The sequence below is a fragment of the Scleropages formosus genome, chromosome 12, assembly GCF_900964775.1.
Source record: "Scleropages formosus chromosome 12, fSclFor1.1, whole genome shotgun sequence".
Taxonomy (NCBI): domain Eukaryota; kingdom Metazoa; phylum Chordata; class Actinopteri; order Osteoglossiformes; family Osteoglossidae; genus Scleropages; species Scleropages formosus.
In genome coordinates, this window is record NC_041817.1 from 29,143,194 (window position 1) to 29,170,411 (window position 27,218).

The window sequence follows — 27,218 nt, forward strand, 5'->3', positions numbered from 1 at the left end:
CAAAAAGTTAAACTGCATAAAAGTTCATGTGTTACACTACCTTTCCTCATGATAGTAGCCGTCACTTACAGTGATTCTGGGGTGAACTTGTAGTGGGGTTTGAACAAATTGTAATATTTATTCATAAAAAATAATGTAATAAGTACTTTCATTATCAGTTTTTCCAACATTCTGTGGGTTTTCAGAAACAAACAGACTCGTTAATGGGGAATAAGTGTATCTGTTTTCACCAATACTCAGATACTTACTTATTCGGTCGCGAATGACGATATCTGAAGTCGTGGCAGTGAAGGGTCCCATTCCAACTGCATTTTCAGGCGCAACTCTGAAGAAGTAGGATTTCCCAAGAACTAGATTATGGATAATGGCACATTGCCTGGTGACGTTGCTAAATGTTGGAGTCCAGGTCTTGTGTTCAGCCTCACGCTTCTCAACAATGAAATTGGTGACAGGTGAGCCGCCATCCTCATCAGGGAAAAACCAGTTCAGTTTGCAAGAGTCACTAGTTAGATTTTCTGTGGATAGTGGTACACCAACTGGACCAGGCACATCTATGGAAGAAATATATATCATACAGAAGAGCACATTGCATACTTGCTCTCCGGGATAAATATGCTGACATAACTCACCAAAGAATCACTTACCCAACACATCCACAATGACGAGTTTCTTAGTTTCACCTCCTTCATTCTTAGCTGTTAATGTATAAGTTCCTCTATCTTTTCTGGTACATTTCTTGTGTGTAACAGAAGAGCTGGTAGCAGTGGTCTCAACCACAGCTCCTTCTGGTAAGTTACGGCCATCTCGGTCCCATGTGATCTGGGGGGCCGGCTTGCCAGACACATGGGCCAAGATGTGAAATTCACCTCCAACATGAATGATTATCTTCTCTTTCACAGAAACATCCAGCTCCACCTCTGGAGCAACTGTAACATTTAGGGGAAATATTTACTGAAAAAGTTCTCCAAAGTCAGCTGAATAATCATCACTGAAAGTGATAACTGCTACTTACTTATCCTGTCCTTGACTTCAATCACATCAGCAACTTCACCAGGTTCTCCAAGACCGGCAGCATTTAATGCCCTAACCCTAAACCTGTAGAGTCCAAGTTCTTTCAGTCCAGTCACTGCTAATTTTCTGCCTCTTACTTCCTTATCTATAGCCTGAAAGAAAAGAAAATAGTGTTCGGTCACATCAAGTATAATTTTTTTTTATTGTTGCTTGCAAATTAGAAAGAAAGAAACACATTGATCTTACTTTTTTCCATTCTTCTTGGCCCTCTTCTTTGTATTCAACAACATATCCAATGATCTTTGATCCACCATCCTTAAGCGGTGGAATCCATTCCACATGAACAGCTGATTTGGACCAGTCTGTCACTTTTGCAGTAGGCGGTCCAGGAGGGGCTAAAACATAAAAGAGTGGATGTTACAATTGTGAAGCTGTTAAAACACAGAAAGTAACCTATGTAATTAGCAAAAACGGTGTTCGTACACATAGGTTCTCTGGCAAAGATGGGGTCAGACGGCGCACTTGGGAGTCCACATCCTGCCGCATTGATGGCTGTCACACGGAACTGGTACTCGGACCCTTCGATAAGACCCGTCACATTGTGAGATACACCAAGAGGCATAGGTCGAATAGGGTCACGAGTCACCCTGTTCCAGCGCTTAGCCGTCGTCTCTTTGCGCTCCAGCCAGTAGCCGGTCACTGGGGATCCGCCGTCGTCCTCTGGTTCTTCCCAGTTGATTGTCATAGACTGGTGGGTCACGCTTGAAACAGTTGGCTTTTCACACTGGCCAGGGGGCACTTCACAGCAAAAATTGACAAATACATGGTGTTACCAGCATCTGAAACAAGTAATCTCAGCCTTAAATGTATAATAAGCATTAAATGTGGTCAGAACTCACAGTAAAGATCTCTAGCCTTCTCTGGCTCGCTGTCAAGGGGATCACCAACACCATATTTGTTCTGAGCCCTGATCCTGAACACATACTCATAGCCATCCATGAGATTTTCCACAGTGTATATGCGCTCTTTGGGCTCACTAGTGACATGCATCCAGGTCTTCCTATTAGCCACACGCTTCTCAATGACATAGTTGGTGACTTTTGACCCGCCATCATCTTTCGGGGGTAGCCATGACAGGGTGATCTTCTCAGCAGAGACTTCCTCAATCTTAATAGGTGCCGATGGTGCTCCAGGGCATCCTGAACAAAAACATTTTCAGGGACATTCCAACTTGTGCATTACATTGTACAGGCATATGCGTGTGATTGCTGAACTCCTGCAATGAATGGCAATAAATGTGACTACTGAGAGATGTTACCAAGGACATTGAGTCGCATTTCTTTGGAGGCTGTCCCAAGACTGTTGCTTGCTGTGATTGTGTACAGGCCAGTGTCTGCTCTCTTGCCCTGGCAGATCAGCAGGGTGCAGCTGTTGTCAGAAACCAGCTTGTTAACATGCTCGTCATACTGCACATCACTCTTGTCTTCAGCTTTGTGGGGTGGAGCCTTCTGCCAGAAAAGGGTGGGGAAAGGGCACCCTGTGATCTTGGCAATGATGCTGATGTCCGACCCTTGCTCGACTTCCATGAATTCATCAAGTTCAATAGAGGGTGCACCTACAAGAAAATTGCTAGAAATCACAAAGAGTGCACTTTTCGGATTACTGCTAATACCTCGATATCCAGTTTACATACATGTTTGGTCTTTGACTACAACTGGTCCAGCAGTGGAGGATGGTTTTCCAGCACCAACCACATTCACAGCCTTCACACGGAACTCATATTCGCCGCCTTCATTGAGATTCTCGACCTTGAATGTGGTCTCCTCAATGTCACGCCTGTTGCACTGTCTCCAGGACTCCTTTTGTGCCCCACTGGTGTCCCAGTAAAGTCGTTCAACAATGTAGTGTGTCACCGGAGCACCGCCATCATTCTTGGGTGCTTTCCATGTCAGAGTTACAGTGCTCTTTGTCACTTCCCTAATCTTCACCCTTGTTGGAGGGTCAGGTGGATCTGAAGGGAGGTGAGACATTTTAATAGGATCCATATTTTCCTGTGTTAAAAGAGGATTTAAAAATGAGGTGAGGTGTAACTGATCTGACTTACAAATGGGATCTCTAGCTGTTGTCCTCTGAATGGTTTCTATGAATGGCCCCATGCCATAACTGTTCTCTGCACGGATGCGGAAAAGGTAATCCTGTCCCTGATTGAGATCAGGTACAACAAATGACTGAGTAGCACAGGCTGGGTTCACTTTTGTCCAGGCTTTTCCTTCTACGGTTTTCTTCTCAATGAAGTAGCTCATGATCCTCTCACCACCATCACTAATAGGAGGTTTCCATGTGAGTCTGCATGAACTCCTTGTAATATCACTGACTTTGAGATCCCTTGGAGGTCCAGGTGAGTCTAAAAATACATGTACATTTAATCACTTAGCAGGCACTTTCCTCCAAAGCTACACACAACAATTATTAACTAGTGTATAGTCCACACTTCTGTCCAAGGTGATTACAGTTTCGGATAGACTATGGTAAACTTCCTCCAGTCATTCACCCAGTTATACAATAGAGAAATGCAACTCATACACCCATGGGAGGAAACTGGAGGATGTGGAGAACATGGTGAGCACATGCAACCTCCACAGAGATGGAGCTGGATATGAATGTATATGGAAATGCAGAGCCCAGCTACTGTAAGACATCAGGGCTATCTGCACCACCATGCCACCCAAATCCCTATCTTTTAATGGAACTACACAGAAAGAGGACCTTCAGGTTTTCATCACATTTCAAAGCTGATTCACTTACCGACCACATTGACTCGAACTTTGACAACTTTCTGTCCAGCTTTGTTTTCAGCTGTTATGATATATCTGCCATCATGGCTTACTTTACACTGTGGGATTATTACTGTTGATGTTGTATTTGTAGATTCAACCTAAACAGACACACAACTCATGAAGAATACATCAGAGAGTAGCATGCTTATTGTGGTACTTTCAACAGTCCACACATGATAGCAAGTGTCATGAAGACAAGAGATGTCCTACCTCTGAATCCACAGGAAGTGTGTGAAGATTGTTCTTCTTTTCAGTCTTTGCAGTGCCATCAAACTCCCACGTAACTTTAGGAACAGGGAGTCCATGGATGGTTGCAGGGATTCTGATTGTTGATCCAGCCGGACAGGACGTTAACTGATGGGCGCTAACTTCGATGGTTACCTTCGGCTCCTCTGTGAACCAACAAAGAGCTTGTTTTAAAAAAAGCATACATTGCATCAATGCCTTATAGATGGAGTCATGTGAAGGGTTACCTTCGAACTCTTTGACGAGGATGGCACCAGACCTTGCACTGGGATCCGACTCGCCTGCCGCGCTCACTGCAACCACCCTGAACCTGCATTGTTTGTTCTCCTGCAGATTCTGCACAGTAAACTTCGTTGCAAGGATCAGTTTGTCTGGTTCATTTACCCTTTTCCATTCAGTTGCTCCTTCATCCTGAACCTCAATGATGTAGCCCAGGATGGGACTGCCACCATCTTTGTCTGGCACACGCCACGTGAGGGTCACGCTGTCATTCGTTTTGTCTGTAACATCAGGACTTGATGGCGCACTTGGCGGATCTATATTGAAGCAAAGGGGGTTTGCACTGAATGCTTGAAAACAAAGTTAATCCATACTCCTTTATTTTAGTGTTTTATTTAATTTAAGCTTTCATGAATATATGTGCTTTGCTTGTTAATTTATATAATGTGTTCTTTTGTGTTTTGGTTTTCAACTGGTTTCAGCAAACCACTTTTGTACTGTGATTTTGTTCATTGTTAAATTCTTTGAGGGACACAAATTCCATTAAAATGTGATGTATTGTTGTTGACAGACCAGCAGTTTACACTATTTAAACAACACAATGGCTTCGCACTTAAAAAAAATATAAAAATGATTAATTCAATAATGTTTTCAGAATCTTAGTGTTGTATTTCAGTCATAGCAGTATGATAGCAGCAGTTAAGATGTGAGGCTCTATAAACACACAAATGGAAATTTCACAATTTCAACAGACTGCCTTGTTCACTTACTGCATGGGTCAGCTGTGAAAGCAAAATCTGAGTTTTCACTGTGTGGGCCTATGCCCGCAGCATTGCAGGCCATCACACGAAACTGGTACTCAATGCCTTCAATGAGCCGCAAGACATTGAACTCCAGGCCTTTGACTGCAGGTTTCGTGACTGGGGCGCGATTCACCCGGCTCCAGTAGACACCCCCACGTTCTCTCTTCTCGAGCCAATAGCCTTGGATGGTAGAGCCGCCATTGTCCAAGGGGGGGTCCCAGGTTAGCATCATAGAACTCCTGGTGCAGGAAATAATCCTTGGCTTCCCCGGTGGACCAGGAAGACCAAATGGATCCCTGAGGACGACCTTCTCAGACTCACAACCATCACTTACTCCATACTTGTTCTCGGCTCGGATTCTGAACTGGTAGGTTGCATTGGCTTCAAGTTTAGTCACCTCGATTGGGATAAAAAGACACATTTTAAGCATGTGGAGGAAATGTTTTCCAGTTCAAATTCATTAATTTGCTAAGGTACAGCATACTTACTTCATAACGTCTGTCAACAATGCAACTAGTAACATTCTCCCAGTCTGACTTCTTCTTGCTGGCATCCCTCTTATCAATAATATAGTTTGTGATATCACTGCTTCCGTTATCTTCTGGGGCATCCCATGTCAGATAGCAGGACTCTGCTCTGATGTCAGAAACCACAATGTTTCGTGGTGGTAATGGACAGTCTGCGGAGGCATAGATAAATAACATTAAAATGATGTGCATAGCTTCAGAAAGCACTTGTTGACCATCAACTGCAAAGCTCTTACCAAAAATCACTATTTTTATGTACTGGTTAGCTGTTCCACGGTGATTTGAGGCTGTGAGAACGTAGGAGCCTTTGTCCCATCTGCCAGTTATGGGGATGCGTAGAGTGGTTGTAGCTTTCGATCTGTGCACCTCCTCAGTTTCAATCAGGAGTGTCTCAGTAGATTTCTCAATGACAGCTCCATCCTTAGACCACTTGATATTGGGAAGCGGGAGACCGTTCACCTCTGCAGGTATTTCAACTGCCTCTCCATCCTTGACAACAAGGGTATTTCGCTTGATCTGCTTCAGTAATGTAATTACAGGAGCGACTGGAGCAAATATGGAAATTTAGATCAATGATAAAATATATCAGTCCAGAATAAAATGTTACTGAGATTCTTAATTCTTTGTGTCCTATGTTCACCATTGTATTTTCAAGCCAAAAGTACAGTCAATAACATTTTTAAAGACGAATTTTTCAATTTATAATGTTTACATAAAAAGCAAACAAAAAAACCGAAAAGTCCCGACAACAAACAAATGACACAGCAAACAGCATATGGCAAAGAAAGAATAGTTAGAGAACAAACCTTCATCGTCTTGAATTGTGACGGTTAATTCCTGCGAAGGCTCACCATTTCCCACTTCATTTACCGCCCTGACACGGAAGTCGTACATCTCATGTTCTTTGAGGTTTTCCACTGTAAATGTGGTTTCCCTGCATATCTGGTGGTTGGCAATTTCAAACTCTCCTCCTTCTTGTCTCCGTTTCTCCACATAATAGCCATAAACAGGACTTCCTCCGTCACTACGGGGTGGATTCCAAGTCAGAGTAATGGTTGACTTGGTCCTTTCGGTGTAATGGAATCTGTCGGGGGCGCTGGGTATACCTTTTCATTGAAGAAAAACAGGAGTTACACGGACTTGTAACCGGAATATTGTTGGTTCAAACTGCACTCCGCAACACTGCAGTAGTACCCATGAGTGAAGTGTTTAGTCTTAGCTCAAGAAGAATAATCACCCCTGTAAATGGCTAAAATCAAGACATTCTCAGATAGAAGTGTTACTGTAGCTCAGCAACAAAATATTAATAACAATACCTTTTGGATCCACAGCAAGAATAGGACCCAGATCAGATGGAGGGCCGGAGCCATACTTATTCTTGGCCACAACACGGAACATGTATTCCTCTCCTTCGAGCAGCCCAACGATCTCACATTTGCATGCAGAGGTCTCCAGAGGTTGCCGAAATATGTGCATCTTTGCATCCTTTCTTTCCACAACATAGCCAATGATTTCACTCCCGCCATTGTCAACAGGATCAGACCAGTGCAGTAAAACCATCCTTTTGGTGACTGTGACAGCCTTCAAATCACTCACAAGCCCAGGAACATCTGATTAAGAAAATGCAAAAGTATTTTATTATGGCTGTTGCTGTTGTCCAGCATGTTGCTTAAATGAGGGCCATGAGAAGAACATTGACTGTTTCCCAACTTACCCATGACATCCACTCTTGTTTCTGCAGTTTTGGTTCCACTGCTGTTTGTGCCGATCACCTGGTACTTGCCATGATCTGTCCTTAAGGCATTCTTAATGGTAAGTATGCTGGTCTTTCCCTTCGTCTCAATGACGACATGCTCTTTATCAAGCTCTCCTTCGTCTTTTAACCACTTCACCTCAGGAACAGGCCTACCAGTGATGTGTGCAGGCAGCCTCAGTGATTCCCCAACCCGGATAAGGACGCCGTTTTTCACAGAGTCATCAAAGTCAACAGCTGGATCCTCTGTTTAGAATATAGTAAAAAAAAAAAAAATGTATCACGCAGGTACATTTCAGCACATTCAACGGATTCATCCCAACAACTCACATGGTACAGCAACAACTCACATGGTACAGAAACTATCAAGGAGCACAAGCATGTCATATATATTTATGGCTACTGGTCATAAAATTGTCATATAAATGGAGAGAGAAGATTAAATATTTGAAAGAATTTTAAAGAAGAGCTACCTTGAGGTTGTTTTACTGTGACAGACTCCGTGAGGCCAGGCACTCCGTCGCCTGATTCGTTGACCGCAATGACACGAATAATGTAATCAGCTCCCTCTGTGAGGCCTGTTAAGGTAAACTTGCGCTCCCTGCACGGTCTTTCTGTGGCTCGAGACCAGTCTTTATCACCTAACACCATCTTCTCAACATGGTATCCAATAATATCGCCACCTCCGTGGAACAGGGGGGGCTCCCATTTCACATCAATGGATGAATTGGTTGTATCAACAATGCTTGGTACTGGTGGGCCAGGAGGCACTGTGGACATAGAGATAGCCTATCTGTTATTTTTTCTCAAATGATGTATTATTATTTATTTTTATTTTAAAAGGCTTTTAAACTCACTCACAGATGGGATCTTGTGCAATGGCAGAATCTGTTGGTACACTGAAATCTCCAGGTCCAGCTAAGTTTTCAGCACAGACTCTGAAAACATATGTCAGGCCTTCATTGAGACCTTCAGCCCGAACTTCTAGTGAGTTAAGTAAGTTGTGGTTCACTCTGGTCCAGTTTTTGCTGCTGATTTCCTTCCTCTCAATCCAGTAGCCCAGTATGGGACTGCCGTTGTCCTTGGGTTCATGCCAAGTAACCAGCATACTGTTGGCAGAAACATCCACAATTCTAGGCATGGTGGGTGCGTCGGGAGGTTCTAAGAGGAAAAAAATGACAATACAGATTGATGGTAACTGGCACCATAAATGGGTTTCCAGTAGATGCTTGCAAAAGTCCTAATGCTTACCAAACTCATTTTTAGCCACAAGTCGTGCTGAGTAACATGGATATCCAGAACCAAACTTATTCTCAGCTGTGACACGGAAAACATACTCCTTTCCTTCAATCAACTTCGTCACTGGACAGGAGCAGCCCTTTGATGCTGAGGTCACAGTGACCCATGCCGTGTCATCCTTGCTGCTGTCTTTCTTCTCCAGGATGTAGTTTAGGATTTCACTGCCACCATTGTCCTCAGGTGGATCCCATTTGCAGGTAACAGAATTGTTCCTGATGTCTTCGAAGGCAAAATTCAAACACCGGCCAGGCTTATCTATAAATTCAAAATGTGAGGTGAAGGGTTGGATTTTTGCACCATCACAGCAGTACATATACATATTGTTAAACATTTTAAACATATAATGAGCTATTAGAGAGGGCAATATAATTACAAGAGCTTACCGAGTACATTGACATCACAGGTTGCAGTTGCAGAGCCATGAATGTTTTCAACTTTTATCAAGAATGTCCCATGATCACTTCGAATGGAGTCACGAACCATTATACTGGTCTCACCCCTCTTACTGAGGTCGAAGGAGAGGCGCTCTTCAATGGGTGGGTGGTAAGGCTCTTCTGGCTCTGGAGGGGCATCCTTTGCTTTCTTCTTCCTCAGGACTGGCTTCTCTTGTTTCTTCTTGACGGCCCCTGGTTTGAGGACTTCATCATTCCTGAACCATGTCATCGTTGGGTATGGAGATCCAGAGATGAAGGCATCGATTTTGATCTCTTCACCTTTTTTGAGGCTTAGGCCATATTGCAACCCTCCCTTAAGAGAGACCTTGGGAGGATCTAAGCACAAATACACAAACATTTGTGAGCTTACACACAGTCTTTGCTGTTACATAAGCTGTTTTGTTTGAGTTATACATACCAACAGGGTCAACAGCCTTGATCAGTGGAGTACTGTGGGAAGGATCGCTGAGTCCACAAGCATTCTCAGCACGTACCCGGAACTGGTACTCCTTTCCTTCTGTCAGGCCTTTCAAGGTGTAAGAGAAGCCAGGCACAGGATCCTCATTACATCTTTGAAACCTGTCTCCATCCTTCTCAATCTTCTCCAGAATATAACCTATGATGGCAGAGCCACCATCGTTCTCTGGCGCTTTCCAAGTCAAGGTCACAGACTGGGAACTTGGATCACGAGCTTCAACATTTATAGGTGGATCAGGGCGCTCTGAAATATTAAAACCAGTAAAATTATTTCATGACATAAACAGGACACCAGGACTTTTCTAAAATATATTAAAAATGATTTTAAAGCTCCAGTGCAGAGCTAGTGAAATGTTAAAACACACCTTTTTGGTCCTCGGTGATGACAGGGTTGCGAATTTCAACAAACTCTCCAGCCCCAACCTTGTTGACAGCCTTGACTCTAAAGTAGTACTGTAAATTCATCAGCAAGTCCTTCACAGTCCAGCTCACTTGGTTCTCCCCAGACATCACTGGTATGTACGTTTTCTTGTTGGCCTCTCTGCGCTCCAGGACGTAGTGGAGGATGGGGCTGCCACCATCGTTCTCGGGTGGGCCCCAAGTAAGCTTACAAGAATTCTTTGTGACTTCACTTTCAACAATTTCCTTGCACTGTCCTGGCAAGCCTATTGGTAAACCATTAAACATTTTGGTTGTCTTATGAAATACAATAATACTTTCACCACAAAAACGAATGATTTCACATTATTATATCCTATGGTTTAAAATGTCACATTCTGTACCTATGATTTTAACTTTGACTGTCCCAGTGGCCGATCCAAGCTTGTTCTCAAGTGTGATTGTATATTCGCCACAGTCAGCACATACACATTTGGGAATTTCTAAGCAAGCTGCAGATAATTCACAACTCAGAGACACTCTGTCATCAGCCTTCAGCTCAGCTCCATCCTTCTTCCAGGATGCTGTTGGCACTGGCACTCCTTTGTACAGGACAGAAAGCTGCAATCTCCCACCTTCAACTACCTCGACGTCCTGGCATTTCAGATCAAGGGTTGGGATGCCTTTGAATGGAAAAAAAGTCATCTTGTTACGTTACATTATCAACAGATAGTTTTCTGCACAGCGGCAGACTTTTTTATGCGTAATTTTTTTCTAATTTCATTTATCAGTAGAAGAGAAAACTGGGTCACAATACCACTGAACAGAATGACTGTACTGAGAAAATGCAAATACATACAGGTAAAGGTAAATATAGCATAGTAGCAAAGGTTTACAATATTTGTCATAAGTGGTCATGTTGCACATTTCATAGACGTTCCGAAAAAGGACATGTTCTTCTGGAATTCAGCTGAGTTATCATGCAGGTGAAGTATTTACTTATTAGTGGAAGTATGACAAGCACTGCAGTCAACCACATAATTGTGAAAGGAGCTTCTGGTGTAGACCACGATTTTGTATTCTAATCAAAAGCAGAACTAATTTAACAGACGCAGTGCATAGACGGGCACAGACCAAATTCTGGTAAATATCTTTTGGATAGCTGAACAAATACTGTTTCATGACAGCATCAGGAATATCGGTTAAATACAAAACTCCAGAGAGCGCTTACATTCAGGGTCTTTCGCAAATACGGCATCGGAGATCTCAGAGGGATCGCTAACACCAATGGCATTTATTGCCCGAATCCTTATGACATATTGTTTCTCTGGTTTGATGCCTTCCTCCACTCTGTAGCGGAGTTCCTTGACAGGACGGGAATTGACCCTCATCCACTTTTCTGTGCCTGCCTCTGAGAGCTCAATGTGGTACCCCAGGATGGGACTACCCCCATGCTTTTCCGGAATCTTCCAGGTGATGGAGATGTGCTGTCGACTGGCATCAGAGATTTTCACTTCCAGCGGAACAGATGGTGGACCTGTGGAAGAAGATTCCACATTAACTACATGTAGACGAAAATAACCGAAAATTTAACATTACATCTCGCTGACACTTTTCTCCAAGCAATACAGAATGTTAAGCTACTTGCAATTATCTACCCATTTGAAACAGCTGGGTAATTTTACTGGAGCAATTCAGGGTAAGTGCCTTACTCAAGGAAACAACAGTAGGAGGTAAGCTTTGAACCTGCGGCCTGTGAGTCCAAAGGTAGCCGCTCTAACCTCACCACTATGAGCTGCCCCAGGTTAGCATGTTGGTATGAGGTTATGTGGTAATGTAATGTTCTGTGTGCTGAAAAGGTCACGCACTTGTCGGATCCTGAATGGTGAGAACGTCAGTGGGCTCGCTCGGTTGTCCAGTGCCAGCCTCATTCTCAGCACAGACTTGGAATTGGACCTCCATTCCTTCTGTAACATCTGCCACTTGGTATGTGCGTTCTGGACCTTGGGTCTTCCCTGCTTTCATCCAGCGTGTAGCCATCTTCTCTTTCTTTTCAATTACATATCTGCCAAACACAGGAAACAACATTTAAAAAAAAAAAAAAATCACTTTCTAAACCATACAAAGTGACATGAGAAATGCATTTTGATTCAAATACATCATACTTTGTTATGGGTCTACCGCCATCATTCTTGGGAGCTTCCCATTTCAGATCAACATGTCTCTTGGTCACCTCCAGCACAGTCAAAGCATATGGTGGTCCGGGAGTAGCTGGAATGATAAGAGGACACTCAAGAATGCTGCATTCATACAAAAGTGACTCAGCATCACTTGATCAGATGCAGTCTTACTGAAAGTGTCCTTTGCCAGGATGGAGTCCTCAAGTTCAGTGTAGTCACTCTGTCCAGCGGCGTTCTCAGCAGCCACACGGAACACGTACAGGGAGCCCTCGTTCAGAGGAGTGACAGTGTACTGTGTGTCCTTCACAGTGGTGTCCACTGCCTGCCACGCTTTGCGTCTCACGTCTCGCTTCTCCACTATGTAGTTGGTGACAGGGGAGCCCCCGTCAGAATCCGGAGCATTCCACTTGAGCTCTGCACTGTTCTTGGTAACGTTCACCACCTCCAGCCAGCGTGGTGGAGCGGGAGGATCTGATTAAATAAGAAAGACTATTAGACAATGGACATTCTGCCCCTGAACTGAAGCACGCTGGTGACAAGGTCCCTCTTTGAGCCACTCACAGAGTCTCTCCTTGCAGATCACAGGATCGCTGGGGTCACTGGGCTCACTCTCTCCTGTTTTATTGATGGCTCTGACCCTGAAAGAGTACTCCTGCTTCTCCATCAGTCCTGTCAGTAAGTGCTCTGTCATGGACACACCCTCAGCCACACGAACCCAGTCTTCAGTTCCAGTCTTCTGCAGCTCGATGACATATGACTCAATTTTGGCTCCACCGTCATGCTCAGGCCTGGTCCACTGCAGCAAGGCAGAGGTCTTAGCAATTTCTTTGATGAATGGCTTACCGGGGGCCCAAGGAGGATCTGTAACAAGTGTCATTGTCTTATTTTCCCCACAAACTTTGCTACATCAAACAAGTGGGTCCATAAGACCTCTTGTTATTTTATAGTGTGAAAAAAGAACATTTAATATTGCTCCTAGATTACCAATTGGATCTTTAACCAAGATCTGGTCAGTCTCCTGGCTTGGTTTCCCCGCTCCAGCAAGATTCTCAGCCAAGACACGGAATCTGTATTTCTTTTTTGTGGGCAGTCCTTTCACTCTGCAAATATTTTGGCCAGCTTTTAAACCCAGTAATGATCCACAGGTACTTTTCCACGTAATCTACAGAGTACCTAAGATCCTACCTGAAATTTGTATCCAGGACTGGCAGTTTGTTGCACCGGATCCACTTGTCAGTCTCAGGGTCAAACCTCTCTATCCAGTATCCTGTAACGGGACTTCCACCATCTTCATCAGGTTCATACCACTTAAGGGTCACAGCATCCTTGGCAATATCAGATGGTTCCACTCTAGTAGGAGCACCAGGGGTGTCTGAATGTAGAGGGATAACCATCTGTGAATGCTTCAGAAGACAAGATGCTAATTGCCATTTCCTGCAGCAAAATACATATATATAAAGACTGCTATAAACATCGTACCAAAGGAATATTTAGCCACGATAGGCACATGTTCTGCTGGGGTCCCAATTCCATACTGGTTCTCAGCAAACACTCTGAAGACGTACTCCTTTAGAGCTACAAGTTGACAAGCTTTAAAATTAGTTTGCTTCACAGTGGAGGAGAGCTTCTGCCATTGCTCGCTATCTGAAGCCCTCTTCTCTATAATGTAGTTGGTGACCTCAGAGCCACCGTCATCTCTTGGCGGGTTCCATGCCAGGATGCATGACTTATTTGTGATGTCAGAGATGTCAAATGCAGCTGGAGGGCCTGGCTTGTCTGTTGGGGAAGAGATATACTGAAATATGGTACTGGGAAATCGTAAGAAACTCAGTTAAAGACACCTGTAAAGTTTCAAAAAGAAACCTTACCAAGAATGTTAACCTCGACAGTTGCAGTACAACGGCCGCTGCTGTTCACAGCCTCTACGATGTATGTTCCTGTGTCATCTCGCTGGGTTTTAGCCACAGTCACAACAGAGCGACCTGGTTTGGTTTCAATTGAGGTCCTGTCATCTGCTTTCAGGACAAGGTCAGCCCTGGTCCATGTGATTTTGGGTTCTGGTTTTCCAAGGACTTTCACTGGCAGTTCGATTTTGGATCCGGCTGTGGCGGTCAGACCGGCAAGCAGTTTCACATCCAGCTGGATTTCCGGAGGTTCTGTGGTACCGCACAGAGACTGGATCAGCCCTCTGCCACGACATTGATTAAAGGGATCTACAACATGGAGACATAAGAACGGTACCTTTCGGATCAACAGCCTGAATCTCATCTGTGGCCCGGCAGGGTTTGCCAGCACCCAGTCTGTTTGTGGCTCTTACTCTGTAGGCGTACCACTGTCCCTCAGTGAGTCCTGTTACCTGGGACCTTTGGGAGTGAGAAAGAAAGTGCATCTTAAAATGTTGGAAGCCAGTTCGTCTCCAGCACTTCAGCAATGTGACGGATGCGATCCTTTACTGCAACTGTACGGCTCGCCGTTTGCACTCACTTCAAATCAGACACCATGTCTCCACAGGGCTCCCACTTATCTGTGCCACGTTGGCACTTTTCCACAATATAGCCCTTGATTCCGGCACCGCCGTCATATTTTGGAGGCTCCCAAAGAAGGCAGATGCCAGAAGCAGACTTGTCCCTCCATTTCAGGTTCTCCGGTGCTTCAGGGACGGCTGCATCGGAAAAACATTTGTTTGCCATGTTCATGTTTTAGTCACTAACCCTAACTCCTTACGGTAAGCAATTAAACTTCTGTGAAGCCAGGGACAGGCAACACTGACAAACTTTGTTACATCCTTAACTAGGGCAACAGGTTTCCTGTTACTTACTGGCTGGAGAAGACACATTCACGGGTTCCTCAAGGTACACAGGCTCTCCAGGGCCACAGCGGTTGCAGGCAGCAACACTGAACAAATATTCTTTGCCCTCGATAACATCTGTCACCGTGTATTCCAGGTCCTCAATACCGCTGGCAACCTGAAAGAGTGATGAAGTGGAATATAGAAATATAAGCTTTCAGCTGGAAACTTCAGCTAAAATTTAAACAACGGACACAAAGGTTCCTTGTTCACACGGACACAGAAGAGGACTTTAAACTTACATTATTCATTCAACATTCATTATTCATTCAAACTTACATTTATTCATTTAGCAGACAAAGTGACGTACACCTCAGCAGAAATACAATTTGTGCATTACATTAGGAGAAAGAGACAGGGCTGCAGACATGTGATTCTTAAGTAAACCTAGTTTGTTACTTTCCACTCGACACACCGATGATCATCGCTCCAGTAGGTTCAAAGTTATTCATTGATTGAGTCACAAATAAGCAGTATACCCACAGTCGCTATCCATTCGTACCTTGACCCATGTTTTGCGGGACACCTCGCGTTTCTCAACTTGGTAGTATGTCACAGGGCTCCCTCCATCATGCTCAGGTGCCTCCCACATCAGGTGCACATGGTGCCTCGTGACCTCGGACACCTTGAAGTCCCTGGGTGGACTTGGGGCAGCTGCAGAAACACAGAGAGCATGCAGAATGCTCAACACTCCCTCTTTGTGGAAGACACTACTACAGCTAACACGCTGAAACTGTTCCACGCATACACACCAATGACGTTAACTTCAATTTCTCCCGAGATCGTGGCAACATCGTTCTCCAGGTACACGGTGTAGATGCCTTTATCTGAGCGTGCACTCGGTGTGATGATCAGCTCCGCGGTCTTGTGCCTGGTGCCCATGGACACGCGGTCTCCAGCCACCAGCTCCTTGTCGCCCACACTCCACTTGGCAGTGGGCAAAGGGTACCCCGTGATCGGAATGCGGATGGCCACCGGGTTCGGAACGAAGACCTCCAGGCCGTTTTTGAAAGCATCAAGGTCAAGGGTAGGAGCGACTATAAAAGAATAATAGTCATTATTAATCAGTCTTATAGATTAACATGGCGACTGGCATAGATTTTGCATTTTCTTCTCAAATTTAGGCATCCTATCATATTCACTATTGTGTATGTTTTGGTCAAGTTCAATTTCTTGGAGCAGCTTTCCTTCCAAAAATCAACAGTTTTGGTGACGGGAAAAACATTATAGTGTATATAATGATCATGATGATAAAACTTCAGCTGTAATGCTGCCACGGTTTGCTCTAACTCATCTACCATGTGGATCATCTGCCAGGAGGGGTCCGATCTGCTCGTGTGGATCTGATACTCCAGCGGCATTCTCAGCCGACACTCTGTAAAGGTACTTTGTTCCTTGTTTCAGTCCAGTCACCTGCACAAACAGCACAGCATTTCGGTCATGCAGACTGGTGCAAACCATTTCCTATTTGTCCACTTTACAGTTATGTATTTGCTGGGTTATTTTCACTGCTTAAACAGTGATTCCAGAGCTTTCAAAAGACATGGGGATCTTTGGGGAGAGATGGACATTTGGCCAGTGAAGTTCATGGAAACTGATGTAGGTTGCTCCATCCCAGATTCTGGTCAGAGGTCCAGGTTAAGAAAAAGTAGATGCCACCGTTTTTCTAAAGTAAAATAAAACAGCATGCTCACTTAAAGAACAATAAAAGTACCTTGTAGCTTAGGTCCTGACAGAGTCTTGCATTACATCGGAGCCACTTTTCACTTCCATCCTCGCACTTCTCAATGATGTATCCAGTGATGGGGCTTCCTCCGTTGCTCAGAGGTATCTCCCATGCGAGCAGGACAGAGGTCTTAGTCTGCTCCGAGTAATCCAAGTTCAGTGGCGGGCTTGGCCTCTCTAAAAGGGTGAAGGAACAGCACACCGTATGTATTCAGAAAGTGAATTATTGGAAGATATGCGTGCAAGTGTACGAATTTTGAGATGACAAACCAATGGGGTCCATGATCTTCACTGGATTTGTAGCAGCACTTGGCTTGCCGACTCCAGCCTTGTTCTCCGCTTTGACGCGGAAGATGTATTCTTTGTTTTCAATGACGTCGGTAAGGGTCGCGCTGTGCTCTTTGGCCTTTGTTGCCAGGGCTACGTCCCACCTCACCGAAGTCCTGTCGCGGAACTCAATGATGTAGGACGTGATCTCAGAGCCTCCGTCAAATGCTGGGGGCTCCCAGGAGAGAGTGGCACCAAACCGGTTCACACTGCCCACAATAACATTCTGTGGCGCATCAGGAGGGTCTGGAAACAGACGCATTTTGCAGCCACCTCAGTTCACACATAAACGTTTCATTACAAACATGCAATATTTTGCTCAGGTCGTCTCTAAAAATACTTACAAGATACATAAATCTACTGAATCCGAGGAGATTTATGTATCACTTTTGCCGGTTTACATTGCCTGCTATTTGACTGCCCATCTCCTCGCAGTCTGCAATGTCCCTTGACATCCCTGTGATCAGTTCAACCCCCTCCAAAGACAAAAGAATCAGGTGAGGTGCGTGTGCCCGTCTTACCAAACTTGTTCTTCGCCTGCACAGGCTTGTCCGTCTCCACAGGCTGTCCGGTGCCCACACGATTGCGGGCGCTCACACGGAACAGGTAGAAGTTGTCCCTCTGAAGGCCGCCCACACAGTACTCGGGGCAGTCAGCGCGGTCTGTGGCCAACGTCCATGTCCTACGCTTTACATCACGCCTTTCCACCGTATAGGCAACAATCTTGCTGCCGCCGTCACTCTCTGGCTCATCCCAAGCAAGGCTGACCTCTCCGTCGGCCGTGTCCACCACATTCAGGTTCTTCACCGGACCGGGCACATCTAAAAATCCCATTGCACATTAGTAATTAAACTTCAAAGTATCAATGATCGGTACAATGTAAATTATTCTGTTGTCACATAATTGAAAGAGTGACCGTTTCAGACCGACCATATTTCTGCAAACAATACCCTGGTCTTACCTATAACTTCCAAGTTAATGTACGCCTCGCTCTTCCCATGCTTATTCTGAATGACGATCTTGTAGCGGCCCTGATCTGACTTCCGCGGTTCCTTGAGCCTGTACTCTGTCCTGTCAGTAGACGTGTCCACGTTCTGCCCAGGCAAGCTAGTGTCTTTGAAGAACCACTGGCCTTCAGCACGGGGGTAAGCGTCAAAGGGGACAACCATGACGAAGGGCTTTCCTGCATCCGTCACAAGGTTCTGATCTGTGGTCTTGAACTGTGGTGCAGCTGGAGAGAGGCAGCAGAAGGATGAGCGATGAAGAGCGACGAACGTTCACTGCAGACACTGCAGTCACACACACTCGACTGCAGACACTGACTCCACTGCAGACGCAAGCAGCTAAGCAGCAAGTGGCTTATACGCACCTGCCAGCTCCAGCTTAGCTCTGGCATCCTTGTCCTTGGCCAGGATCCTGTACTCGCCTTGGTCCCGAGGCCTGATCTCACACACCTGCAGCCTGTGAACCTTCCCTTCACTTATCATCTGGTACTTGTCACCCTGGACAATAATCATGTTGTTCCTCAGCCACTTCACTTCGACTCTGTCTTTGTTGAGCTCTGCCTCGAACACGGCGTCCGATCCAGGTCGTTCGAACACATCGGCGGGAGGCCTGACAATCTCCACTGGGATTTCTGCCGATGGGGAAAAACATGTTGGTTCGATGAAGTGTTCATCAACAATATTTAACCCTGTCGTCACGTGGGCTGAAGCCTACCTTCGACAAAGAGTCTGGCACGTGTGCGCATCTCTCCCACGGCACACGTGTACTCACACTCGTCATCTGGTCGGCACACTCTCACATACAGTTTGCACGTCTTGCCCTCTTTCTCAATGTGGTATCTAACAAATGAACACACATTTTCGTGAGCTCATTTACCAAACTTCCTGCAGGGCAAATCTGCAGGTTTCTAATGAGGCGCACGCTGGGTGAACGGAACCAACCTGGGTCCTTCTCGGATCGCGCGGCCATTCCTGAACCACTTGACCTCAGCCTTTTCCTTGGAGAGCTCGCAGGTGAACTCTGCGTCCTCAAACTCGGTGACAGTCTGGTCTCTGAGCTGACTGGAGAAGTCGGTGGGGGCCTCGCTGATGATGAGCTCAGCAGTAGATCTGTCAGAGCCGACAACTGCCGAGTAATCTCCTTCGTCATCCATCTTGCAGTCCCTGATGGTCAGTGTGTGCTTGTTCTTGTCTGCCCTGTAGACCACGCGCTTGCTGAAGGTTATCTCCTGATCGCCCCTCATCCATTTCACTGTCACATTGGTTCTGTTCACCTTGCAGGTAAAGGTGGCCGTCTTCTTCTCCTGAGTCTCGCAGTCCTCAAGAGGCTCGATGAACCTCAACTCCTCAGCTATACATTAACAAGGGAGAAAAGGGGACAGTCCAACAGCTGCGCACATTGCCTGTAGGAGAACTGAACGAATGGTGATGAGCTCAAACTCACCTTTCACAGTGAGACCGGCAGAGCTCTTGGTGTGCTCCCCACGCTGGTTTGTCAGGCTGACGCTGTATTGTGCTTCATCTGACTTCTGAGCATCTTTAATCCTCAGGGAGAAAACGGTATCCTTCTGTAACATGGCGTATTTGGCGCTTTCAAACAGCGTCTCCTCGTTTTTAAGCCACTTGGCTTTGACGCCTTCCGCGTTCACCTCGCAGTTGAAAACAATCTCCTGTCCCTCGATAACTTCTGTGTCTTTGATGGGTGTGATCACTCTGAGCTTTTCTGTGAAACACCGATGAAGACCTTGTTATTTTCATGCCACGTGCATCAGTTTCTAAGCGAGAGCGAGAGAAAAACAGAAGCTCCTACCAAGTACAGTCAACTCCGCAGTAGCCCTTGTGGAGCCGATGACAGCCGAGTAGGAGCCCTTGTCTTCCAGAATGCACTCCTTGATCACAAGAGCTCTTCTGCAGCCATCGCTGATGATGTCATACTTTTCCCCAGCAACAAGCTCGGTCTTCGCTCTGAACCATCTGACTTCCTGTGCCTCTTTGGTGATGGTGCAGACAAACTCCACCTTCTCACCTTCAACGGCTCTCTGGCTTTGAGGTTTGGTAAGAAACTCAGCTGCCAGTTCTGGAGGAATCAAGAACACAGAAAGACAGGCGACAATCAATTATAAAATAGGTAAACTGAATCAAGTGAATTATACTGAAAAAAGCACTGAACTTTTTCCACGTGGAACTTTTCCTTCATTATACAACTTTATTCACTCGCTTCATTTGTCAAGTACCAAACTAAAAGTGACACTACAGAAGAACTAGTGCTGTTTTTCCACTCAGTGAACTTTGCTCAGGATGAGCGAAAAAACCGACATAAGTAAGAACTTTTTGTTCTCTTTGTTACATTGTGTTATTTTTTTTAGCGTTTCATTGAGGACCCGTTTACCGTTGATCTTCAGCGTCGCTGTCGTCTGTGAGCTTGGCAGCCTGCAGCTGTACTCTCCACCATCTTCCACGCACAGGTTCTTTATGAGCAGCATCCTCTTGCGGCCGTCCACCACGTGCTCGTACCTGCCACCCTCGGGGAGCTCCTTGTCGCCTTTGAACCACCTAACATCAGCGCTGGGCTTCGACACCTCGCAGATCAACTTGATGCTCTCGGCTTCTGTGCCTTCCATATTAAACAGGTTCTTCACAAAGGAAGCCTCCTCCTCTGCACCAACAACAGGCCACGGTGAGAAACTTCAAAGTGCAACTGAGAAACTGCTGATATGTTTTAAAAGATGCATTTCTTCAGATCAGCTGAAGTCTGTGCAGCTCGGGCTGTGAACCCTAACTCACCGACAACAGTGAGGATGCCGGACGATTTTGAGGTTCTGGCGTTACATTCGTATTCGGCTTCATCATCAAAAGCTGTCTTGTTAATGATAAGAATGTGCTGGAAACCCTTAACGATGACCTCGTACTTTTTGCTCTTTCTGATTTCACAGCCGTCCTTCAACCAACGCACCTGTTGGTACACGTGGCAGAATTTTGTTAGATGACTGACAGTTCCAATCCTTTTGAAAGAAACCATAAGTGCTTTTAGTTTAAAAAGAATCCATTAATAAAGTTGTAGTCCCCTACTACATTTGTTCGCGGGTTCTATTGCTGTGTGTTCGGTTGGTTTAATTATCATTGACGTATGACAGTTTTCGTATTAATATGGAGAGGGAGAGGGTTTTGTAAGCTGAAGTGTCTTTTGTGTGTGTTTGAGTAGTGCTCGTATTGTTAGATTTTCCTGTTGTTTACTGGGTGGGCAAGTGTCAGCTAGGGTTAGCTGTAGAGGCTCATCGACTTCCGGGAGAGGGAGAAGCGGGAAGGTGAAGGCCTGGTGAAAAAGTTCACAAAATCTGTTAAAACTATCACAGTTTAATAGGTTAAGAGACAGGGGCGTTATATTAGAGAGTAACTCCTGGAAAGAAAAAAACCCGAGGAGAGCGAGCCGTGTTGGGCTGCTCCTTCTCGTCTCACTCGGAAATTTCACTAGAAGCTTTGTGAGCGAAATTTAATAGCCACGTCACGGTGCGGTGGCTCGTAGCTCCGATTCGCTTTTTTGGGGAAGAAGGAATTAAAAAGACACCGTTGCATCGGGTTGTCCGAGCTGCGGCCCAGTGGTGGCCGTAGGTGCCCGGGATTTGCTACGGATCATGTCGGAGCCCAGCGGTGACCTGACGCGAGCACAGAGCCCACAGTTCACCCTCTGGGGGCGGGAGGATGTGAGGACAGCAGGTCGCCGACTGTTTGTTTCCAGAATTACACGGAACACGAACAGCGAGCAAAGACCCTTTTCCTCACGGTGGACAAATCATGAGCTCCAACAAGCCCGCAGCGAGATGGTACCGTAGACTGAGGAATAAAACCCTGCCGGAGATTAAACTGTTTTAGTTAGTACTCTCAAACTGAAAAAATTAAACATATTAGTGCGAATCACCAGGTTCCTTAAACTTTTCTTCTGCTTTGTATTTAATTCTGGTGGTGTAATTTATGTACGTGTGTCTGTGGTTGCCAAGTGTGGGAGGTCTAATCTCACAATACATTAACAGTATAGCTGCACAACTCGCTGAGTGGCCTCTCGTCTCAGCACCCTAGTCAGTCATACGCCTCAGATTTGTAAACAACGGTAGACGTTTCCCAAATTCATCTGTTTTTGTACACGCCACAAATTCACCTCCCATGGGAAGGGGTTTTCAGAGGTACAGTAAGACAATGCCAAAAGAAACCAGAATTGAGTGGCTGGGCTAAAGAGTCTACAAACCTTCGCATTCTCGCGAGAAACCTCACATTCAAATCTAGCAGGTTCCTTCTCTTTGACCTCAACATCCTGAAGAGGCTTCGTGAACTCGACACGTGGAGCTGAAGACAGGAGAGCACGTGTCAAACACCCTGAATACGGACAGCAGCGGTGCCTCGTCCAGCTCACTCGTCCTCCACGCACTTACGTTCCACGCTCAGGAAAGCAGAAGTTTTGAAGTCTTTGGAATCACATGTGTACGTCTTAGAGTCGTCAGGTGTGCAGTCGGCGATGAGGAGCCTTCTCTTCCGGCCTTCGGCGACGATTTCGTGCTTTTTGGTTTTGAGGATCTCCTGGCCATCTCTGAACCATCTGACCACAGCGTTTTCTCGGGACACTTCGCACTCCAGGATGGCGGTGGACTCCTCCTCCACAGTCTGGTCCTCCAGAGGCTTTGTGAACTGAACCGCTGGCTCTGTGCATGCAGATGGGCAAAGGCTCAGCAAAAGACTTAGCGCGCGTGCAGAACGGTCAGGGGCGGCTGAGCAAATGTCCCTGGCGTACGCTGGTGGTGTACCGTGATCTCGTACGCTCACCGTTCACAATGAGTTTGGCGGGAGCCACAAAGTCCTTTGCGGTCAGTTTGACCTCTCCAGCCTCAGCCAGCTTCACGTCTTTCAGGGTCAGACAATGGGCTTTACCCTTCGCTTGGGTCACCACCTGTGATTGGTGTAAAAACAGGGAATCCTGTGTCAGCCCTTCTATGTTTTCTTCATGAGTTATGTGATTTGTAAAATTACTTCTGCAGGGCCCTTTATTATTAAAGCTTAAGATATTTTCCTTAATGTTTCTGTTGCTTTGGCTTCAGTTTTCATCTGTGACAAAAACATTGTCTAGTGAATCTGTCAAAAGAAAGGTGACATGGATTTTTCTGTTTCACTCTCTTTGGTAAGAATATTTGAATAACATCATCATTGAAAATTAACGCACAATAAATTTAAAACAGATGTAATACTGCTAATAAAATCCTCTGCTGTCCAGATGTCCTTTAATGGACATCCTCCTCAAAGGCAAATGCTTGAAGCAGTTAAAAATAGATGAAGGGGCAGAACACGGGGTTATATCTCAGATGAGGTGTTACATTCAACTACATATGCATGGGCTGGTTATCATAACACAAAGCAACAAAATGTTTCGAAGTTCTTACTTATGTAGATCTTTGGGTTGATAATGATTAGTTTACTGATTACAAAAGTACCACTAGTTCTTCTAGAATGTCAGCTTTAGTCTGGTACTTTACAACCATTGGAAGATTCTAGAAGGTACCAGAACATTCTAGGAGGTACCAAAACATTCTAGAATGCATCAGATCTTGAAAGGAGCTAGAATACTGGGTGCTTGGAACTCAGTGGGAAAATTAACCAAAATTTGCTGATTTCATGAACGTGAAATATTTTTCAAAAACTTCACATATACTGTATTACAATCTAACACCGTAAGTATGCTTACTCTAACAAAACTTAATGGAAAATGCAAAAAAAGAAAAACTGACATTTGTTACAGAAGTTATAATTTAGAAGTAGAAAAAATGGAAGTTGAAAAATTGCAAAATATATTATTTATTTTATTTATTATGGACTAGTGTTGATACTGTGAAACGAGTAAATGAATCTTTATTAATCCCAGAGGGAAATTCCCTTCGGTTGCAAAATACATACAGGTGCTGCTTATATGAACATAAACACACTCATGAAAAACCAATCGTATACAGTATATCAGTAGGAAACCTCGTAAGTGAGAAAGCGAATCAAGAGGGAAGCATCACGACTTTGCCGCTGCTCTGGTGTAAAAAGTGTCGAAGAGACTCACTCTGTCGCTGGGCTCCAGCTTGGTGCTGCCCAGGAACCACTGGACCGCAATTCCCTCGTAGGACAGCTCGCACTCGAAGACGGCCGTCTCTCCGGCCGTCACCGTCACGTCCTTCAGGGGTCGCGACATGGTGATCTTGCGCGCTGTGGGTTGAGAAGAAGACACCGCGAGTGTCCCCTTGTTCAGTGGATGAGGACAAGAGCAGACCCTGAGCCGCAGACCCTGAGCCGCAGACCCTGAGCCGCAGACCCTGAGCCGCAGACTGCCCCTATCCTCTGGCTGCAGGACTCGGGCCTCCTGGCTGACCCCAGACTGGGGGCTTCGTCTGTATATTCAGCGTGAGGACACTGACAGCCTACAGGTCACGGCCAAGCAGGCCTGGAGTTACCAAAATAGACACGGCATCGTATTGGACAGCAGGCGCCCCTCCGACACAGAGATAAGTGGAATGTGCAGCTCCTTCTCAGCAGCGTTTAGGAAACGTTGCTCGTTCACAACTTGTACAAAGGCGAGAAGGAGAGAGGAACTCATCGTTATATTCCAGAGTGCTGCTGATTTGTCTGGATTTTGTTCTGAGCCCCACAGCAGTGAGATACAGTAAAGTACACTTTTCCATTATCCAAATCAAACATAGTTAATTATATATGTAGATACAAATTAAATACAAATCAGAGTTCATTTGAAGCAATTCTCTTCCCACCTTTTGTCTTTAGTAGAGATTTTGTAAATGTAAAGCAAATGACAGTAATATGTAGAACGATATCAAAAGGCTCCTGTTGAGCAGCGTGTTGGAATGAGTGTTTGCGTGTTCGCCTGTGTGTGTTGTCACCTTTCACCCTGAGCTGGGCACTCGACTTTGCGTTGGCCGCCTGGAAGTCGACTGCTCCCGCCTGGTCCATGCGCACGTTGTAGAGGACGAGGACGTGCCGAGCTCCCTCCTCCTTGATCTCACAGTCCTGACACAGCGATCAGAAACACGGGTTTGAGCCTCGACTACTCGACTTTTCTCCTCCGTGCTCTTATTCTCCTGTGTCGTCCCCTCCTGTGTGACACTGTGCCTCTTGGGTCCTTTTATTTGGTCATAACTGTTTACAGCGGGAGGGGGTGCGGTGGCGCAGTGGGTTGGACCACAGTCCTGCTCTCCGGTGGGTCTGGGGTTCGAGTCCCGCTTGGGGTGCCTTGCGACGAACTGGCGTCCCGTCCTGGGTGTGTCCCCTCCCCCTCCGGCCTTACGCCCTGTGTTGCCGGGTAGGCTCCGGTTCCCCGCGACCCCGTGTGGGACAAGCGGTTCTGAAAATGTGTGTGTTTACAGCAGAAGTAATGGACGCCGACCGTGTGACCGCATAATGTTTCTGGGTGTAAAGAAAGGTCTTACAGGCGATGGCTGGAGGGTCTCTCCCTTGAGTTTCCACTGCCCGTGGACGTCCTCCTCAGAGATCTCCACCTCAAAGCGAGCGCTTTCCATCTCGGTCACTTCAACGCCGTACAAGGGGCGCATCACCTTGATGTCGCGCTCTGTTGTGGGAGGACAACACAGCTGTCGGGGGTTTCATCAGGCCAGAATCACAATACACTGTTCACCTGGAGGCCAGTAACTGTAACAGTGTTGGTGAAACACACGTTGCGCTCTGCGTTTGAACGCGATGCCTTGAGACACGCACCCTCGATGCTCAGCTTGGCTGAGGTTTTCTCAGCACCGCAGTCGCATGTGAATTCGCCGGCGTCTTTCTTCTCAGCCCTCCTGATGGTCAGCATGCGCTTGGTGCCCTCAGCCCTGATGATGATGTTTTTGGAGGGCGTGACTTCCTCGTTGTCTTTGAACCAGCGGACCTCGGCGCTGGCCTTGTTCAGCTCGCACACGAGCACAGCTTCGTCCTTCTCCACGGCCGTGTAGTCCTGCAGCTTGGTCACGAAGAAAGGGTCTCCCTCTGCGAGGCACAAGGAAATCACACGGCTCATTGAGGAAGATGAACATCACAACATCACAGGCTGTTTGTAGCCTCGTACCCCTGCTGGGACCCTTAGCACCCAGTCCAGCTGTGGAGCACACAGTTGTATGAAGTGTGTTTTCCATAAGTGAAAGATATCCAAGTCACCTTGGCTTGTTCACTTATGTTACATTAATTCATTTAGCTGTTACTTTTCTCCAAAGCAACTTAGGGTGTTAAGGTTACAATCATTTACCCATTTATACAGGTGGGTAATTTTACTGGAGCTATTTAGGGGACGTATTTTGCTCAAGGGTACGACAGCCAGAGGTGGGCATCAAACCTGCAACCTTTGGGTCCAAAGGCAGCAACTCTAACCACTATGCTATAAGCAGCTCCCTAATGAAAAGGTTATAACTGAAATACCATCCATTGTCAACAATTGTTTGCCCCAAGTGGGGTCGCGACGAGCCAGAGCCTTACCTGGCAACACAGGGCTCTCGAGGCCAAAGGGGGGTGGGACACACGCCCAGGACGGGACGCCAATCTGTCGTAAGGCACCCCAAGCAGGGTTCGAACCCCAGACCCCCCTCCCACAGCAGGCACCCTATTTCTAAATGTTTAGTGAAGGCACAATAGAGGCATTGATACATTTTTTTAACCTTCAGTTCCATCATGTTCTTTACCGCTGCGGCACACCAGTGTTCATTCATTTTGCACCATTTCATGTTAATGGAGCAAAGAAAAGCCCAAAGTTTGCTGGTAAATAAAAAGGGAAGCCTGCTACTAACCAATGACGTTGAGCATGGCCTCTGAAGTCTTGCCCATCGCCTCCACCTTTATCATGGATGTGTCGTCCATAGAGACGCCTCGGAAGGTCAACGTGTGCATCTTGCCCTCCTCGGATATTTGCACAGTTTTGCTGGGGAGCACACGTGCGTCGTTCTTGTACCACACCACCTGCACCTTCTCATGAGAGAGCTCCACCTTGAACTCCGCAGTCTCGCGCTCCTTGACCGTCACCTCCGTGAGGGGCTTGATGAACTCGAGACGAATACCTGAATGTATACAGATCAGGAACACGAAGCAAAAACGTGACTTCATTGTTCCTCAACAAGTCCCATACAAACAAAGGTG

The 27,218-nt window shown here is 46.0% G+C and overlaps 1 protein-coding gene across 1 annotated transcript in view; it reads right to left on the minus strand.

Annotated features, from left to right (window-relative positions):
- LOC108928134 (titin-like) overlaps positions 1-27,218 on the minus strand; it is a 125,926-nt gene that overhangs the window by 64,059 nt on the left and 34,649 nt on the right. The window contains exons 36-94 of the mRNA XM_029256930.1: positions 26,873-27,139; positions 25,815-26,081; positions 25,529-25,668; positions 24,983-25,109; positions 24,154-24,296; positions 22,881-23,004; positions 22,493-22,759; positions 22,309-22,406; positions 20,853-21,021; positions 20,458-20,724; positions 19,879-20,145; positions 19,513-19,791; positions 19,011-19,419; positions 18,784-18,908; positions 18,434-18,700; positions 18,026-18,295; positions 17,586-17,885; positions 17,008-17,310; positions 16,727-16,914; positions 16,311-16,425; positions 15,765-16,049; positions 15,515-15,666; positions 14,983-15,130; positions 14,649-14,826; positions 14,406-14,527; positions 14,033-14,320; positions 13,644-13,940; positions 13,350-13,536; positions 13,149-13,264; positions 12,726-13,025; positions 12,336-12,635; positions 12,150-12,255; positions 11,853-12,049; positions 11,216-11,521; positions 10,389-10,667; positions 9,972-10,271; positions 9,548-9,850; positions 9,079-9,465; positions 8,648-8,950; positions 8,258-8,557; positions 7,870-8,166; positions 7,358-7,642; positions 6,960-7,253; positions 6,450-6,749; positions 5,880-6,188; positions 5,605-5,795; positions 5,084-5,513; positions 4,322-4,630; positions 4,059-4,240; positions 3,817-3,946; positions 3,116-3,415; positions 2,705-3,022; positions 2,330-2,626; positions 1,911-2,210; positions 1,495-1,809; positions 1,258-1,406; positions 1,013-1,163; positions 645-926; positions 249-551 (exon numbers count right to left, since the gene is read on the minus strand). Of these exons, the coding sequence (XP_029112763.1) occupies positions 249-551; positions 645-926; positions 1,013-1,163; positions 1,258-1,406; positions 1,495-1,809; positions 1,911-2,210; positions 2,330-2,626; positions 2,705-3,022; positions 3,116-3,415; positions 3,817-3,946; positions 4,059-4,240; positions 4,322-4,630; positions 5,084-5,513; positions 5,605-5,795; positions 5,880-6,188; positions 6,450-6,749; positions 6,960-7,253; positions 7,358-7,642; positions 7,870-8,166; positions 8,258-8,557; positions 8,648-8,950; positions 9,079-9,465; positions 9,548-9,850; positions 9,972-10,271; positions 10,389-10,667; positions 11,216-11,521; positions 11,853-12,049; positions 12,150-12,255; positions 12,336-12,635; positions 12,726-13,025; positions 13,149-13,264; positions 13,350-13,536; positions 13,644-13,940; positions 14,033-14,320; positions 14,406-14,527; positions 14,649-14,826; positions 14,983-15,130; positions 15,515-15,666; positions 15,765-16,049; positions 16,311-16,425; positions 16,727-16,914; positions 17,008-17,310; positions 17,586-17,885; positions 18,026-18,295; positions 18,434-18,700; positions 18,784-18,908; positions 19,011-19,419; positions 19,513-19,791; positions 19,879-20,145; positions 20,458-20,724; positions 20,853-21,021; positions 22,309-22,406; positions 22,493-22,759; positions 22,881-23,004; positions 24,154-24,296; positions 24,983-25,109; positions 25,529-25,668; positions 25,815-26,081; positions 26,873-27,139 (14,388 nt within the window). The remainder of the gene's footprint in view (positions 1-248; positions 552-644; positions 927-1,012; positions 1,164-1,257; positions 1,407-1,494; positions 1,810-1,910; positions 2,211-2,329; positions 2,627-2,704; positions 3,023-3,115; positions 3,416-3,816; positions 3,947-4,058; positions 4,241-4,321; positions 4,631-5,083; positions 5,514-5,604; positions 5,796-5,879; positions 6,189-6,449; positions 6,750-6,959; positions 7,254-7,357; positions 7,643-7,869; positions 8,167-8,257; positions 8,558-8,647; positions 8,951-9,078; positions 9,466-9,547; positions 9,851-9,971; positions 10,272-10,388; positions 10,668-11,215; positions 11,522-11,852; positions 12,050-12,149; positions 12,256-12,335; positions 12,636-12,725; positions 13,026-13,148; positions 13,265-13,349; positions 13,537-13,643; positions 13,941-14,032; positions 14,321-14,405; positions 14,528-14,648; positions 14,827-14,982; positions 15,131-15,514; positions 15,667-15,764; positions 16,050-16,310; positions 16,426-16,726; positions 16,915-17,007; positions 17,311-17,585; positions 17,886-18,025; positions 18,296-18,433; positions 18,701-18,783; positions 18,909-19,010; positions 19,420-19,512; positions 19,792-19,878; positions 20,146-20,457; positions 20,725-20,852; positions 21,022-22,308; positions 22,407-22,492; positions 22,760-22,880; positions 23,005-24,153; positions 24,297-24,982; positions 25,110-25,528; positions 25,669-25,814; positions 26,082-26,872; positions 27,140-27,218) is intronic.